The 17,038-nt window shown below is 34.5% G+C and overlaps 1 protein-coding gene across 2 annotated transcripts in view; it reads left to right on the top strand.

Annotated features, from left to right (window-relative positions):
* The first annotated feature begins 1,811 nt into the window (after positions 1-1,811).
* Positions 1,812-17,038, top strand: part of POU1F1 (POU class 1 homeobox 1) — a 31,015-nt gene continuing 15,788 nt past the window's right edge. Inside the window, exons 1-3 of one of the 2 annotated variants that reach the window (XM_006864650.1) lie at positions 1,812-1,966; positions 5,500-5,571; positions 15,994-16,218. In XM_006864650.1, coding sequence (XP_006864712.1) covers positions 1,825-1,966; positions 5,500-5,571; positions 15,994-16,218 — 439 coding nt within the window. In that variant the 5' untranslated portion in view covers positions 1,812-1,824. Of the gene's footprint in view, positions 1,967-5,421; positions 5,572-15,993; positions 16,219-17,038 lie in introns of both variants that reach the window. The other variant, XM_006864651.1, reaches the window with a different exon arrangement.

Here is a 17,038-nt window from a genome sequence, read left to right as displayed (position 1 = left end):
GACTGCCAACCACAAAGTCAGTGACTCAAACCTACCAAAGTCTCCTTGGAAACTCTATACAGGATTGATAAAAGTAGCAACCAACTCAAGAACCTTAGCAACAACAATAATCTACCCTAGATGGATAAGCACTTGACCTCAAGGTTGGTTTCAATGGCAAAGTCAGCAGTTAAAATTCAGCAGCAGCTCCTCGGAAACCCTGTACAGGGTTGCTATAAGTGGGAACTGATTCAAAGACACTTAACCACTACAACAACATATATGCTAAACAGATTATTGCATTACTTATTTATACATAGAAGACATGATTATTTTAATGTGATGCTATTTATCTTTGAATCTATCATTTGCAGTATATATATTTTCATTCTCATATAATGTCCATATGTTCTGTGTAGAAAATCTGCTCACATTGCTACCATGGTTGGTACAGATTCCACAGCTGAATGACTAAATTCAGAGGTATGGGACCAGTCTTAGATTAGTGAGTATAGTACGATACATAACTCAAAGAAGGCTTGTGAAGTTAAGTGATGTAACTGTAGAAAGAAAGTATTGGCATCTAGCAAAATTTACTAAATGTTAGTCTTTGATGAGTTAACTAAAAATCAGGGGGGAAATGCTATCATGTATGTTCATCTTCTCTGCACATCTTTATAATTTCATTCGATATTTTTCCAATTTTTATTTATAATGCAAATTGATTGCATAGGTTCTCAAAACTGTGTGTCAGTAGTTCATATATTCATTCATTTCATTTTTTATACTTCTCTAAATATAAGGATCTCTGATAGCGTAGTGGTTACGAATTGGGCTGCAAACCGCAAGGTCAGCAGTTCGAAACTACCAGCTGCTCCTCGGGAGAAAGATGAGTCTTTCTGCTCCTGTAAAGATTTACAGCCTCGGAAACTGTTCAGGGTCTCTATGGGTCTGAACCGACTCGACGGCACTTAATAACAACAGCAAATATAAATAGGAGTCCTCGTGTGATGCTGTGAGTTAATGCTCTAGACTACAAAGTTGGTTTGAACCACAAGTTTGGCAGTTCAAGTTTACCAGTCACTCCTCAAAAACCCTGAGTTGCTATGGGTCAGAACTGACTCAAGGGCACTTCACAACAGCAACTGCAAAAATACATAAATAGCTTCTTAAAATTATGTGCAGTGAAACCTGTGAGAGCCAGTACTCTATGGGACTGCCCTGTTTTTCTGGGCCTCACACTCACCACTTTTCTATTGCTCTTTCTTTGTGGAAAATATTTGGGTTTTCTTTTTAACTGATCTCCTTACACAGGCTCCAGCTTTCACAGGTTTTAGTATATATACAATTCTCATGTTTCATGTTATTTTGCACCTCTAATGAAAACATACCCCCAAACAAAAGCATTTCATGAACATTTGCAAAATGGCTTTCATAGTAGACAGTCACTATTGTTTCCATTCTAATATTATTTCTTAGAGGGACACTTTTTTTTTAAGTTCTGCATTCTTCTCCAAAAGGCCTGAATTACTGAAGTTGTCAAATAAAGTTTCAAATTTCTGCCTTCCCCTCAACCTAGAACTATACCCTCAAACCACGAATATGTTTAGATAAAGAAGAAGTCAATTTAGATTGATAAAGCAATACTCCTGGGAAAAGACTATTAACATGTATAAAGGGATTTCCCTGCAGTATAAATACCTGCACACGCCCTCCTTGTGCTTCAGAACCCTGCTGATGTATATATGCAAGTAGTGAGAATTGAAACGGCCCTCTGAGACGGTAATACAATAAAACTCATTTGGGGAGCAACTGTCCTCCTTATTTTCCTACTCTCTTGTGGGAATGAGTTGCCAACCTTTTACTTCAGCTGACACCTTTATACCTCTGAATTCTGACTCTTCTGCAACGCTGCCTCTGATAATGCATCACAGTGCTGCCGAGTGTCTACCAGTCTCCAATCATGCCACCAATGTGATGTCTACAGGTACTAACTCTCATAACAATTGACATGTACTGGGCCTAAAGATATCAGAATAGATGATTTGAGTTTTGTTAGTTTTTAATTTCTTTGCAGTTCTGTCTCTCCCTTTCAGTATATATGTGTATATATATATATATATATATATTTTTTTTTTTAACATTAAAGATTAAGAAAATAAAAGATAAAAAGTCTCAAAATTTTTTCAAGAGGTGTTAAGTACAGCCATTTAAGTTATTGCTTCTTTTATTTTAAAAAAATGTTTTCTCTAGAAGAAAATAATGAGTTTGGGATTTGTAATCTGAAAACAATTTTAATGGGAACATTTATGGAGAAAGACTAAAACTAAGGCTACGTTAACAATTTTATGCTTAAAAGATGCTACTTCTTCACCTTAAAAATTTGTTTGATTTTTAGATTCTAATTACATCTGCTACAGTGTCTTAAAACAGCCATAAACTTCAGTAATAATAATAAAAATATGGCCAATACCATCAATAAGAGATTTCAAAGTATGAAATGATTATATAAGTTTTAATAAATGTATGGTTGTGGCTAAATACAAAGCTTGGAAATCAAAGTTAGAAACATTATAACATTTAGAACTCGAGAATTGGGTTAAGTATCCTCAGGATCGTGTTCTAAAGAGAATTTAACTTTTAACAAAGTTTCAATATCTGGCTTAAGTAACTTTCTTGAATAAAATTTAAACTCAAGAATTCAAGTATATTACCTCAACACAATCAACCAAATAGTTATACTTTTTTCTCATGAATATTATCTTGGACCCTGCAATACCAAAGTATTTTAAAGTTGATTTACAATTGGATAAAGCATTGAATTGAGTAAACCTTTTCTATTAAAATAATAACTATTATTTACTTACCATTTATTTAAAATAATATCTACCCCACAGTTAGAAATGAAATAATATTTTAGAAATAAAATTTTGTGGTGATACATCTATAATCTGATTTATAATTTTGTGCTATATTTTTATTATAATTAAGCTGTTTCCAAAAGTATCGGTAAGCATAACATCAGTCTTGAGCTGAATTTTAAAGAATTGAGAAATCAGATATCTGGATTTCAATGAAATCATTAACACAGAGATGTTTTATTCATCTACCAGAGATCTTCATAATTTAATTAAAAAGTAATAATGGAAGTATTGGTTCATGTGTCCATTTAATTCCATAAAACATATTTTTTGACAATATAATTGTGGGTTTTTCTTTTTACAAAAAATGTGTTATTAATAAATATAAACCAACTGCCACATAACTAATGTTTAAAAATCAAACCCATTGCCAGCACGTTGATTCTGACTCACAGTGATCCTACAGTAGAACTGTCCAGGTTGAAATCTTTACAGAAGCAGACTGTCACCTTGGGAGAGGCTGGTAGGTTCAAACTGCTGACCTTTCAGTTAAGAGAGGAATGCTTCACCTGTGTGCCACCATAACTAATTTTAAATAAGTTTTATTAAATATATTATTGTTGTTGTTGTTAAGTGTTGTCAAGTCAATTCCAACTCATAGTGACCCTGTATAGGGTTTCCTAGGAGAAGCTTGAACCTCCGACCTTGGAGTTCAAACCAACTTTGCAGTCCAGAGTATTAACCCACAGCACCACACCAAGACTCCATTAAATATATTGGTATGTGGTTAATGATACAATGGTAATAGAATCTATTGTGTATGAAAGCTATTTGGCCACCAAGAAAATAAAATTTAGAATTGTGGTAATGAGCTAGCCAGTTTAGGCTTCAAACCCTAATTATCTATTTAAAACTACGTGACTAAAAACTGATTTAACATATTAGTCAACCCTGTATCCATTTTCCCCAAATCAGTACCACAAAAATTATTCAAGTCTTGAAAGTAAAATTAAACACTAACAATCAGTAAACTGACTTAAATAAGTTTATTATATAATTGATTTATCATTTTTCCACAAAATAAGCACTGGACTGTAAACCTCAAGGTCGGGAATTCAGACCCACAAGCTGCTCCTTGGAAACCCTATAGGGTTTACTCGAAGGCACTTAACAATAGCAACTGTCTAATTAAGGAATTAAAAATATTGGTTATAATAAGAACATTTGGGTATTAATGTGTTTCAAGTTTATTGGTTTCATTTTGGAATGTGTAATAACAAAATTTTATGCATAATACTTATAAAGTAAAATGACTTCAATTCTTTCTACATGTCAGCTACAAAATACAACATATGCAAATTTTTAAAATAATCAACATTTTTCTGTATTTAACAAAATATAACAAACTTTAATATTTTTAATTTGTAAAGCACCTAATCTCTGGCTTTGTTGCTTAAACCCTATTTAGGGTTTTAAAAGAGCAGCTTGTGTTTTTGAACCATGTGGTTAGCAGTACAGTGCTTATACTACAGCTCCACAGAATATCAAAGTTTTCTGAAAGGGCTCTAATTTTATAAATTAGAATATCCTATATTTATTAAAAATATATAATTAGTTATATTAGTGAAAATTGAGCACTATATGCAATAGATTGCCAATAGTCCATGACGTTCTTAGTCACTATGGTGGTTAGTGTTTAAAGCTCAATGAAAGTTCACAATTGAAACTTATTTTCAAAATATACATTGATGCCAGGAAGTGTATAAATATTTGTAAATGAGATTATGTTTATATATTTGGTTCAACCACCATGCATGTCAAGTTACTTAACAATCAATTAACTTATTTTTAATTAGCTCTGTAATTAGGATCGTTTAATCGACTGTGCATACAGAAAACCTACCTTACTTCTACACAAATAATATACATTATACATTTTTTGCAAAGCACACAATCCCCTCAAACATTAGTGTCCTGTATGCACTATGTGTGTACATAATTTATGTGGACACATCATATGCAAAAAATGTTGTGACCTCATAGTTTCACCAGCAACAAAAATGCATATTCATTGTCATAGGTTTGTTACAACACCCTTAATATATTCCTTTGTTTTTGTTTTTAAGTTTGTATCCAGAAGGAGACAATTGCTCTACCATTTCCTCTCTGATGACAGTTTTTGTTAGGAAAATAAACAAAAACAATAAAAATCCCCAACTGATCAAGACTTGTCTTTTATTAATTCTTCCAGTGAAGGTCCACGTCGTAATACTGTGTTCCACAAGAATTTTAAGAGGCTATTCTTTTAGTCAGTTTGGTGCATTACCATAAAGAACCAAGATCTAAATTAGATAGCCTGGCCCCATGAGGCAACCATCATGCAGAACAAAACGACAATTAGTTGATGTTGATTTGTAATCTTATTACTTGAGAAAAAACTTGATCCTTAATTTTAACCAATTCATCAGAGAACTTTTCTTCTAATGAGAAAAAAAATTGGCATACAGCTTTAAGAATCACATGAATGTATATTTTTAAGTGAAACAAACATGTCTACAATCTTCATACATTTTCTTACTAGTCCCATCTATTTTGTTTTTAATCCAAACTCCTAAATGTTTGTACACACTTTTCTCGGTGACAACTTTGGGAAACACAGCAACAGGACTTCACTATTCTGTTCCTTCCTGTCATTATGGAAACCAGGCATCCACCTACGGAGTGATGGCAGGTAAGAAAAAAAAAAAAAAAAATTCTGTATAAATGAAATTTTATTTGGGACATTTAAATGGAGATCCAAGGTCTGATGAAATAATGACTAGAGTATGTCTTGAAATACTGATATCTTAATCTTGGAAATTTCTGGTAAAACAGCCACTTGTTGACATTTTCCCTGATCTGTCATGCTCTCAGAGACTAGAGCTTATGGCTGATTGCTGTGCTTAACTCTTGCACTTACTTTGCTGTGCTTAACTCTTGCGCTTACTTTGTACATCAAATTGCTAGCTATCACTTCTTGTACTTGCCTCCTGTAAATACAGTAGTCACTAACTATTTTTGGCTATTTAAATATAAATTAAGTAAAGCAAAATAAAATTTTAAATTTCGTTCATCAACTGCACTAGTCATATTTCAAATATTGAACAGCATGAATTTTTAGAGTATTTCTATCTTCACATTTCTTCTGGACAACTAGACTGTAAAGACAGAATAAGACACAGACTGAGAGCTAAGAGTGATTTGCATGAGTTTTAATAGCTGTTGTTTGAAGCTTTTGCAGACGTTTCTGGTTTTCTTCTGAGCCTTAACTTGAGAGCAAAACAATTAAAGGTATATGAGTTTCTTCTCTGGATAAATGAGACATCACTATACCAAATACAACGATTTATCCATTGATTCTTGTGTGAAGTAGTAGGTAGCACAGTATTTAAAGAAGGGGAAATCTGGCCTAAGAGATCCATTCATCATAAAACTTGCTGTTTAATTTCAGAGGATGGCTAGATAAAAGATTCTAATTATTTACAAAGTGCATAGCTTTGTCGTGTGCAATTTTTGGTTCATTATTTTAATAAAATTGTTTGATTGCTTATAACTATTACTTCAGAAAGGTGAGACTATTTTGAGTGATATTATCAAAATTGAAAAAATATCTGTGTGGGTATAATATTGATAGAGAGAAATTTGAATGTAGTAATCATACATTAAAGATGTATTTTATAACTGGTTTGTATTTTTTTATAATCCACAACAAGCAGTAAAATTAAATATAGATTTATGCCTGCAATTTGGAAGTAAAATTGAATAAAGAAATTTGTTTATGTATATTTAATTTCTCAATTTAATATTGAAATTATAAAGTAAAATAATATGCTAGAAAAATAGACTCCCTACATGTACTTTCAGGAGTCCTGGTGTGGCATTGTGGGTTAATACAGCTCTGGTAGCGTAGTGGTTACGAATCGGGCTGCGAACCGAAAGGTCAGCAGTTCGAAACTACCAGCTGCTCCGCGGGAGAAAGATGAGGCGATCTGCTCCCGTAAAGATTTACAGCCTCGGAAACCCTATTCAGGGTTGCTATGGGTCGAAACCGACTCAACAGCACTTAACAACAACAACAACAACAACATTGTCCGGCAAGGTCATTTTGAACCTCAAGGTCAGCAGTTCAAGCTCACCAGCCTCTCCTTAGAAACCCTATACAGGGTCACTATGAGTCAAAACCATCTCGATGGCACTTAACAACAGCTATGTTCTTTCAAGAACCCAGCTTTCTTAATAAAACCAGGATTTCCTACATTTACCATAAAATGAAGACTGATGCTTTTGTTTTTAATGATTATGTGGTGCTGCAGGATGATGCACTGGACCGCAAGGTCAGTTTGAACCACAAAGTCGGCAGTTCAAACTTACCAGCAACTCCTTGGAATTCTTATACAGGGTTGCTATGAGTCAGAACTGACTCAACGGCACTCAACAACAACAACATAAATTGTGGTGTAATTTATATAATTAAATAATTTAATTTTTTTTTTTTTTTTTAATAAGAAAAGCCGTATCTGTCCTCCTTTTAAAACTAGTTCATTCATTTAAATTCATGGTTCATAAGAACAGGCCACTCACTCCTCCAAAAATTAATTACTTTCACTAAAGATAGCAAAATGCTGTGCATGCAGCCACTGAAAGTTCAGGAGGATGCTTTCTATTGCCCTCACATTTTGGCTGTTTACACAAGGAATGCCAAGCTGCAGTGTCCTGGAGGAAATGCTTTAATAGTCATTCATGGTCAATCCCAAATACCAAGTGCAGTTTTAGCTTCACTCTTAATCCTACACAGAGGCAATCATGGGCAATTTATTGGAGTTAAAGTAAAGGTAGAACCAGGGGCCAATAATCTTTTGCTCAAACACCTTGACACAGTTTTTGCTACCACTTTCCACTCTGGCAACTCAGGATGAGCACTGCTTGGCCTAGGAAATTTTCAGCAATCCTGAGAATTTTAACATCCTGTCCTGACTCTTGTATTGGAGACAGCATTAATAAGCAGCTCAGATTTGCTAGTACCTACAAGCATTGAGAAAATCTTCTTCAATTAACCTCTTCCTTACACCATTTAAAAAGGAAAGACCCCTGAAAGATCCCCTTAACATGATTCAAAGCCCGGCTTGTGATTATAAGAGTAAAATAGCTATACTAATATTTGAAGGTGTCACTTACATTCTTAAAATAAAATTGCATATACTTTGTCACTGAAAGAAAAAGAAAACTTACCATGTCAAGCATAATTCATGATTATTTGAATATATTCTAAAAAGGATATGTGTAAAATGTGAGATGCTTTATAATTTGTCAAAATGTCTATATTTTGACATATACTCAGTGTTAGCATTTGCTTCATGGCAGATTCAATCTCATAAAATCTGAACTCTCTTGCTTCTAACCCCAGAGAAGGCATACAAATTGAGGCATAAAATATAGGAACTCATAAATAAGAGAAAATGTATAAAATATACAATAAAAATTCAGTTATGTCATTTGAATCCTCCTAGAATCTTAAAGTGTTCATCAAATCAGCTACTTCCATGCAATCTACGGAAGCATTTTATCATCGATAACAAAAACTAGTTTAGTCCCATATACACAATACAAAAGTGAAGCCATGTTTCAAAGGATATGAAATTACTTTATCTAAACAAAGTTATTTTGTATTTACATTTACTTGATCATTTCATTAAATTAAATAAATCCACTGGAAGAGAGAATTTTTGCTAATATTTTGTTAAGGTTGGAAGGGAGAATTTTATCAGATGATTCTAGTGTACCTCATGGTATAGACGTGGGTATACCAAAGAGAACGACTAATTGGAAGCAATGGATTAGCCACAGCATTAGCCATTTATGAACCTTATGCAAGGTTCAGAACCTTATGCTGAGTTTCAGTCTCTTCATATCTACATAGAGTAGATTCTACAACTATAGGATTTGTGGTAAATTTGTGCTAACTCAATCTGTCTCTCTTCTTTGATCTTCTCTTCAGATTCGCTTGACCTTAAATTCCTTGTCTGTCATTTCACTCTAGAAATTTTAGATATTTTAATAACCAACAGTATAGATACCAGGAAGCAAGGAATTACAAACATTATATACTCTCTTTTGGATAAATGTACGCAAAATAAAATAACACCAACAAAAATAACAAAGCTCTGATTGTTGAGTGCCTTAGATTATTTTTATTCTTGAGCTTCTAAAGCAGGATGGAATTACAAAACAAACTCAGTGGCTGCCCATTCTGTCCAAGATCCTGTGTAAACTGAGCAAGTCAGCTTCAAGATTTATTGTTGTTGTTAGGTGCCATCGAGTTGGTACCAACTCATAGTGACCATATGCACAAAAGAACGAAGCACTGCCCTGTCCTGGGCCAGGCTCACTATTGTTGCCACGCTTGAGCCCATTGATGCTGCCACTATGCCAATCCATCTCACTGGGGGTCTTCCTCTTTTTCTCTGACCCTCCAGCTTACCAAACATGATATCCTTCCTCAGCGGCTGGTCCCTACTGACAATATGTCTGAAGTATGAGAGATAAAGTTTGGTCATCCTTGCCTCCAAGGAGCACTCTGACTGCACTTCTTCCAACACAGATCTGTTGGTTCTTTTGGAAGCCCATGGCACTTTCAATATTCTTCTCCAACACCATAACTCAAAAGCATCAATTCTTCTATGGTCTTCTTTATTCACTGTCCAGCTTTTGCATGCATATGAGGTTATTGAAAATACCTTGGGTCAGGCGCACCTTGGTCCTCAAGCTGACACCTTTGCTCTTCAACACTTTAAAAAGGTCTTGTGCAGCAGATTTGCCTAATGCAATATGTTGTTGTTGTTGTTGTTAAGTGCCGTCGAGTCGGTTCCAACCCAAAACCTCCCTGAACAGGGTTTTCGAGACTGTAAATCTTTACGGGAGCAGAAAGCCTCATCTTTCTCCCACGGAGCAGCTGGTAGTTTCGAACAGCTGACCTTGTGGTTCGCAGCCCGATTCATAACCACTACACTACCAGAGCTCCCTAACCTATGTCAAAACAAACATGGTTTCATGAGATGATGGAAAAACAAATTAATGATGGGAAGCTCCTAAAATTCTAAAAAAAATAATTTTCAGAGATAAGTTTTTAAAAGCTGATGTTTGGAATTTAGCCATGAAGATTAATTATTTTTTATAAGAACTGAGATGGAAGAAAAAGGTTATCAAAGCTAAATATGGGGCCCCTCACCTGGGCTAATGTTAAAGGCAACAGAAATTACACTGACAGTGTGGAGATAGGTCTGGTTTGGAGCCTATTTCTTCATTCTTGTTTTCCTTTGTCTTCTTCTTTTGCTTAGTTTTGTTTTTTGTTTGTCAGTTCTAAAGGAAGGAGTAATTCTAAAGATTACCTGCCTCTGGCCATGAAAGGTCTTCCAGTAGCAGTTACATTTTCCCTTTTAGACCGGCATTCAGCAACCTTTTCTGCACAAGACAAAAGTAAATAATTTAGGCTTTATAGTCTCTGTCGCGAATACTCAACTGTGTCATTATAGTCATAATGCTGTCACAGGCAATAGACAAAACAAATGTGTGTGGCTGTAGACCCTGTTTAACATGGCTAGGATTTACCTGCATTAAAGATGAAATGATCACAGTTCAGATTTACCTTGTAAATCTTGGTGCGTAAGAAGAGTAAAATAAATGGAGATATTAAAATGCATGTTCCAGTGTATGTCAGCAGCAAGGCTTATATTTTACTTTTACCCTCTGCTTCCTCTGTTAGTTCTGAGATGTTGCCTGCTACCATGTCTAGGAGTCCAATGCTGCATAACAACAGTTTGCCCCTCACCATGTAAAGGGAGGCAGTACTTTGTGCGGCAAGCTTCACTTCACTTCAGCCTCCCCATTACCTGCTTTAAAAGATTTACCTTTTCCTCTCCCTTTTCCATGACACAGAAATATACACAGAGCAATTCAGAAAGTCGATGATGCATGAATCTGTAATGCCTCGGATATATATTGGACCGTAGAGATGGTACAAACACTCACAAGCATAATTAAGCTTGTCTTTGCTCAGGGCCTATAGGTTTTTACTTTAGCAGTATTTTTAAAAAATGATTCTGACTCTTCAAGTCTTTTTGTCTTCTTTCTTTCTGTTTTTGTTTTGTTTTTTTAAATAATAACCAGGGCTTTAAAAAGGTTTTAAAATCTTACCATATTGACTATATTGATCACTCCCCATCTTCCTCCAAATGTAGATGCAGACCACTGTAGCCATGGAGGCTTGGTGTGGTGCTGCAGGCTAATGCAGTAGTCTGCAAGGTTGGTTTGAACAGCAAAATCTGTGGTTCAAACCCACTCGGAAACCCTACATAGGGTCACTATGAGTCGGAACCGACTCGATGACATTTAACAACAACAAATACAAAGATGAGTTTATTAGGCTTTACTTGTAATTGCCATTGTGGATATCTGTTTATGGTTAGTTACAGGAAACATAGGTTCCTTCAGATAATTGTGGACATTTTCACTTAATACAAAAGAAAATTGGCAGTCATATATATTGTGTTTTCCATTTTTGTTTGGGAAGTTACACATTTGAATATGATGTTTCCTGTACTTTTGATAAACTCTGCTCAAACTGATTTTTAAACTCCCACTTTTCCAGCATATTTATAAGATGTAAACTACCTTTCAATGGAAAAAAGAATAGTAGAAATTTGACATGGTAATAAATAATCATAATATTTTTACCAGAAAGTATTTGATTAATATAAAAGCCAATTGCATTGAAACCACAGGGAAAGGCTTGAAAGAAGTATCACACACTTGATCTGAGTGCAGATGACTCAGAAAATGAACCAGCAATGATTTTGATGTCATTTTATTTTCAGTGATCATTAGACTTCAGGTCTAGTTTCTGCTGTGAAGTTTATTTACTGTGACAGCTGATAAACGCTAAGTTCTTTCTACTAAACTATCAATTGTAAGAAAAAAAATATATTTTATCTGTCTCATTTGTTTATGTAAGGATGATGGAAATATTAATTGAAAAATGAATACAGCGCAAAATATTGCATAGAAAAGTTGCAGTATTAGCAGTATGCTACATATACTACCGAGAAAAAGTATGATTTTGATTGGGAAGAGAAATTGCAAACGGTCAAGATTACTAACAGATTCAGACTCAGGGTATACTTAGGTAAAATGAATGCTACAAATTACTTATGTACAACAAAAATAATATGGCATTGGTTAAATGAGCTACCTAAAATTTCTTCAAATTAAGTGTGCAAATCCAAATAATAGCCTATTTTCTTCTCTCTGTAAGATATTTAATCATTAAGTGAATTCAGTGATACCTTATATTACTAAATGAAGAAAAATGATTTTTTCTTATTTAAGAACCAACTCTGAAAATATAAGCCAGAAATATAAATATTAGGCAAATGATAACGTAGTGTGATTATTTTCTTCATAGACAGCTTTTACTTTTACTTCAACAAACAGAAATCTAACACTAACAGGAAGCTAAAAATAAGCTCCAAAGCGATAAACATTTAAAAATGTAGCTAATAAATTCAAAATTAATTCAACTGATCTATATATTTCACTCATCAGATCAATATACCACATGCTAAGGCATAAAGTAGATAGCTAACTAATTAAAAAATATATCCTGGCTAATTTTATTTTATAAATGTTGCTTGATATTGCATGGCAATAATAGTTTTCTTCAAATAATTTTCATACCTGTGGAGCAGTACAATGTGTTTTATCCTTTTTTGTTTTACCTCTTACTTTCATGTTTACTTTGTTTCAAAAAAATAATATAGTCTATCGGATAGGGGTGCACTTTTTAATTACATAGTGTCATATGGAGTGGAACCCTGGTGGTACAGTGGTTAAATGTTAGACAGCTAACTGAAAGATCTGTGATTCGAGCCCACCAGAAGTTTCATAGGAGAAAGACGAGGCAGTCTGCTTTAGTAAAGATTTACAGCCTTGGAAAATCCTATGGAGCAGTTCTGCTCTGTCCTCCAGGGTTGCTAAGAGTCACAATCAACTTGATGACATTGGGTTTGGTGTTTTCATCTCATAAATAACTTGACAATTTGCTGACTTACAATATTCTTTGCTCACTACATATTTACATATTAATGTAAGATATCTATTCTGGAAAAATAAATCATTACTCACGTTTGATTTACGAAAGTATTTCTGGAGAAACCATAGCCATCATGTATTTTTTAGTAAGTTTCTAAGAATAATTATTATATATAGTCTGCAATAATTTATTCTTTGCTATAAATATTTATTCATACTTATAAGCAAAATGATTAACTACCAAATGTTTTGCTTATATAAAAAATGCAGTGGTTATATAATATGTCATTAAATATAATTTGAAGTGATATATCTACCAATAATTATTATAATATAAAAACAAGGATAAATACAAACAAAATATGTTGAAATTTGGCTTATATACCATTATCTCGCACTCCTGGTGTGGCGCTGTAGGGTTAGCACTGAACTGTGATCCACAAGGTCGGCAGTTCAAATCCACCAGCTGTTCCTTTGAAATCCTGCACAGGGTTCTTATCAGTCAGAAATGACTCCAAGGCAAACAACCACCAACCACTAACATTATCTCACCCATATTCTCCAAATGAGATAGATTTTCCAAATAAAGAATAAAGTCTGGATGTAGTGCTTGTTTTTTATTGTCATTGTTTTGTTCTTTAATTGTCTAGTTGCTTTACTTTCCTTGTGATTACTTATTTAACACACTTAATAGAGTCAATGCTTTATATTTATGTTTGGATGACCAATCGTTAAATTGTAATCTTATTTAGGTATTATTTTTTTTTAATTCTCCTTAGATCAAATTCAAGAAGTGATTACATTAAATTTTATACTTTTTCAGAAATATTGTTGCCAGTGTTCTAAAGGAACTTTTTAAGTTATATTTTGTTAATGCCTATGTAATCCTCAAACATACTTACTGTTGTTGTTTGGTGTAATCAAATTCTGACCCCTAGTGATCCCATGTGATAAAGTAAAATTGCTTCAGAGTGTTATCTTGGTTTTAATCTTTATGAAAGCAGTTGTTGGGACTTTCCCATGTGGAGCCACCTGGTGGGTTTAAACCTTTCAGATAGTAGTCCAGCATTTAACCATTATAACACCAGGTCTCCTTTTAATCTATTTAACAATATAAGTATATTATATGTTTCAATAATATCTTTTTACTTGACTTTGTTAAATTTTTTTCAAGTCGTGATTATTTCTCATCAAAATGAAGTATTCACTGATGAAACAGTGAAGCTTTTTAATATTGTAAAAATCAATTACACAGCATAAGAAAAGTTTCCAGCACATTTAGCCCAGTGCCTTGACTGTAACAAATATCAAAGATTATGTGTTTAATGAATTAAGATTAGAGATCAATACACACACTGGTTAATAGTGAACCTCAGAGTCCCAGGAATGGGTGGGAAACACACTTTCAAGAAAATTTGCTTACTTCTCTTTTAATTATTTACAATATCTTGCTTATTTTCTTTGCAGTTTCCTTATTTTTGCTGCCATGGATAAGGTAGAAAATAAATAATTACATTTATACTTAGATCAAATTAAGCAGCTCTGCCTGCAACCTGAGAGAACTGGATGTGACAGAGCCTGTAAAATTGAAACTGTCTGTAGCAGAATATCCGCAGAGAAAGATATTACAATCTGCTCTAATAAAGATTACAGCCTTGGAAAGTCTCTGGGACAGTCCTATGCTGCCCTTTAGGGGCACTATCTTAGTTATCCAGTGCTGCTGTAACAGAAATACCACAAGTGTATGACTTTAAAAAACAGAAATTTATTCTCTCACAGATAAGAAGACTAGAAGTCAAAGTTTTGTCTCTGGGGAAATGTCCGTATCTCCTTTCAGCATCTGTGGGCCCAGCATTCCTTAGAGACCTCCATGTGTTTTAGCAACAATCTTTCCCTGGATCTAGGAGCTTCTCAATGCAGGGACCTCAGATCCAAAGGGCAGACTCCATTCTGACTCTACTTTCTTTTTCTTTTTTTAAAATGTTTTATTGTGAATTATATGATAATTTACATGGGAGAACATTAGTTTTGCATTCATTCTATCATATATCATTTCATTGCCATGGTTCCAATCCCCTCCATGCATCATCAACCAACCAAAGGGTGTACACTGCAAGCCTGCCCCCTACACTACCCACCCACTCCCAGTCTTCAACACACTGAGTCTACTTTCTCGATGGTAGTTGGTCCCTCTATCTCTGTTCACTGTTCTTTCCTTTTTGTATAAAAAGAAATTGACTCAAACTACAACCTAATCCTATAGATTACATCTGGTCTCATTAACATAGAATTTAATTTGACAATTAGTTCAGAGTAGACTTGATCATATCAGATCACATTATGAGGGTGATTGCATCTCATTTGATATTATTATAGAGGTGTTAACTATATCTTAACTGTTAAACCATGAGAATCCTGACCAAGCCAATTTGACACAAATGTTGACCTGGAATTAAGGTTTGTGTCAAATTGTGTCAAAACTCATTAGGAGTTAGAATCGACTCGATGGCAGTGGGTTTGGTTTTGGTTTAGGGAGCAGAATAAGGAAATTCAGGTGAAACAGTGGGTAAACCCTTGGAGGTTAACTAAACATTTTGAGATTGGAACCCACCAGCTGCTCCAAGAGAGAAAGATGAGGTCATCTTCTTCCATAAAAATAGCCTTAAAAACCCTATTTGGCAGTTCTACTCTGTCCTATGGAGTCCTGGTGTAGTGCTGCGAGTTAAAGCACTTGACTGCAAATCAACTGCAAGGTTGATTTGAACCAGAGTCAGTGGGTCAAACTCACCAGCTGCTCCTGGGAAATCCTTTACAGGGTCCCTGTGAGTTGGAACTGACTCCACAGCACTTAGCAACAACTCTGTCCTACATGGTCACAATGAGTTAGAATCAAGTTGATGTCAGCAAGTTTGATTCTTTTGGGATTTGTATCAGAATAATGGGCTCCCCCAAGCAAGGCCCTTGTTTGTTGCATAGAAATGAGGGATAATTGCATATGACCCTCTCCTTTTCTATCTTTGTTTATTTGTAGGTAGCCTAACCCCTTGCCTTTATAAGTTTCCTGATCACACCTTGAGTCATGGATTTCCTCCCATGCACCAATCTCTCCTGGCAGAGGACCCTACAGCCACTGATTTCAAGCAAGAACTCAGACGGAAAAGTAAATTGGTTGAAGAGCCCATAGACATGGATTCTCCAGAAATCCGAGAACTTGAAAAGTTTGCCAATGAGTTTAAAGTGAGAAGAATTAAATTAGGTAGGAACTTATTAAAGGCAATGACAATTAATTTGTTCTGCAAGCCCTTACTCTATTACTATGACATTTTGTATGCTCTGCTCAAAAGTCTAAGGTTGTTCTTATTCCATATCTCTTCTGTGGATTTCAATTAATCCGATTATGAAAGTCCGACAAAACCCTTAATTTCCTCATTTATTCTCAATAGCCAAAACACATTTTTAGAGTAAAGGCACATTATATTCCTATGATTCAAAAGTATAAAAGGGTAGATTGTGAAATATCTCCCTTCTGCTTACCTTTGCTTTTTATAAATGTTGCTAATTTTTTTAGTATCCTTCTTCCAAAGGTGTGCTATGCAGATATGTCAAATCCTATTTTATATCACAATTTATTTAACCAGGTCACTGATGATGAAATTTAGATTGTTGCTAATTATTTTCTGTTAAAATTCTTTTCTGTTAAAATAATGTGATGATGACTAACCTTCTAAATCTCATTGCACCAAAATAAATATATGCAGAATTGCTAAGCCAGAGTATGTATATTGGTAATTGTGGTAAACTAAAGCCAAACCTACTGCCATCAAGTTAATTCAGACTCATAGTTATCCTACACAGGACTTCCAAAGCTGTAAACCTTTATGGGAACACACAGACTCTTTTCTCTCCTGCAGAGTCATTGGTGGATTTGAACTTCCAAAGCTTTACACCTTTATGGGACACACAGACTCATTTCTCTCCTGTAGAGTCTTTGGTGGATTTGAACTTCCAAAGCTTTAAACCTTTATGGGACACACAGACTCATTTCTCTCCTGCAGAGTCTTTGGTGGATTTGAACT

Source organism: Chrysochloris asiatica, unplaced genomic scaffold, assembly GCF_000296735.1.
Source record: "Chrysochloris asiatica unplaced genomic scaffold, ChrAsi1.0 scaffold00068, whole genome shotgun sequence".
NCBI classification, from domain to species: Eukaryota; Metazoa; Chordata; class Mammalia; order Afrosoricida; family Chrysochloridae; genus Chrysochloris; species Chrysochloris asiatica.
Note: the sequence above shows the minus strand (reverse complement) of the source record. Positions and strands in the feature narration are given on the sequence as shown.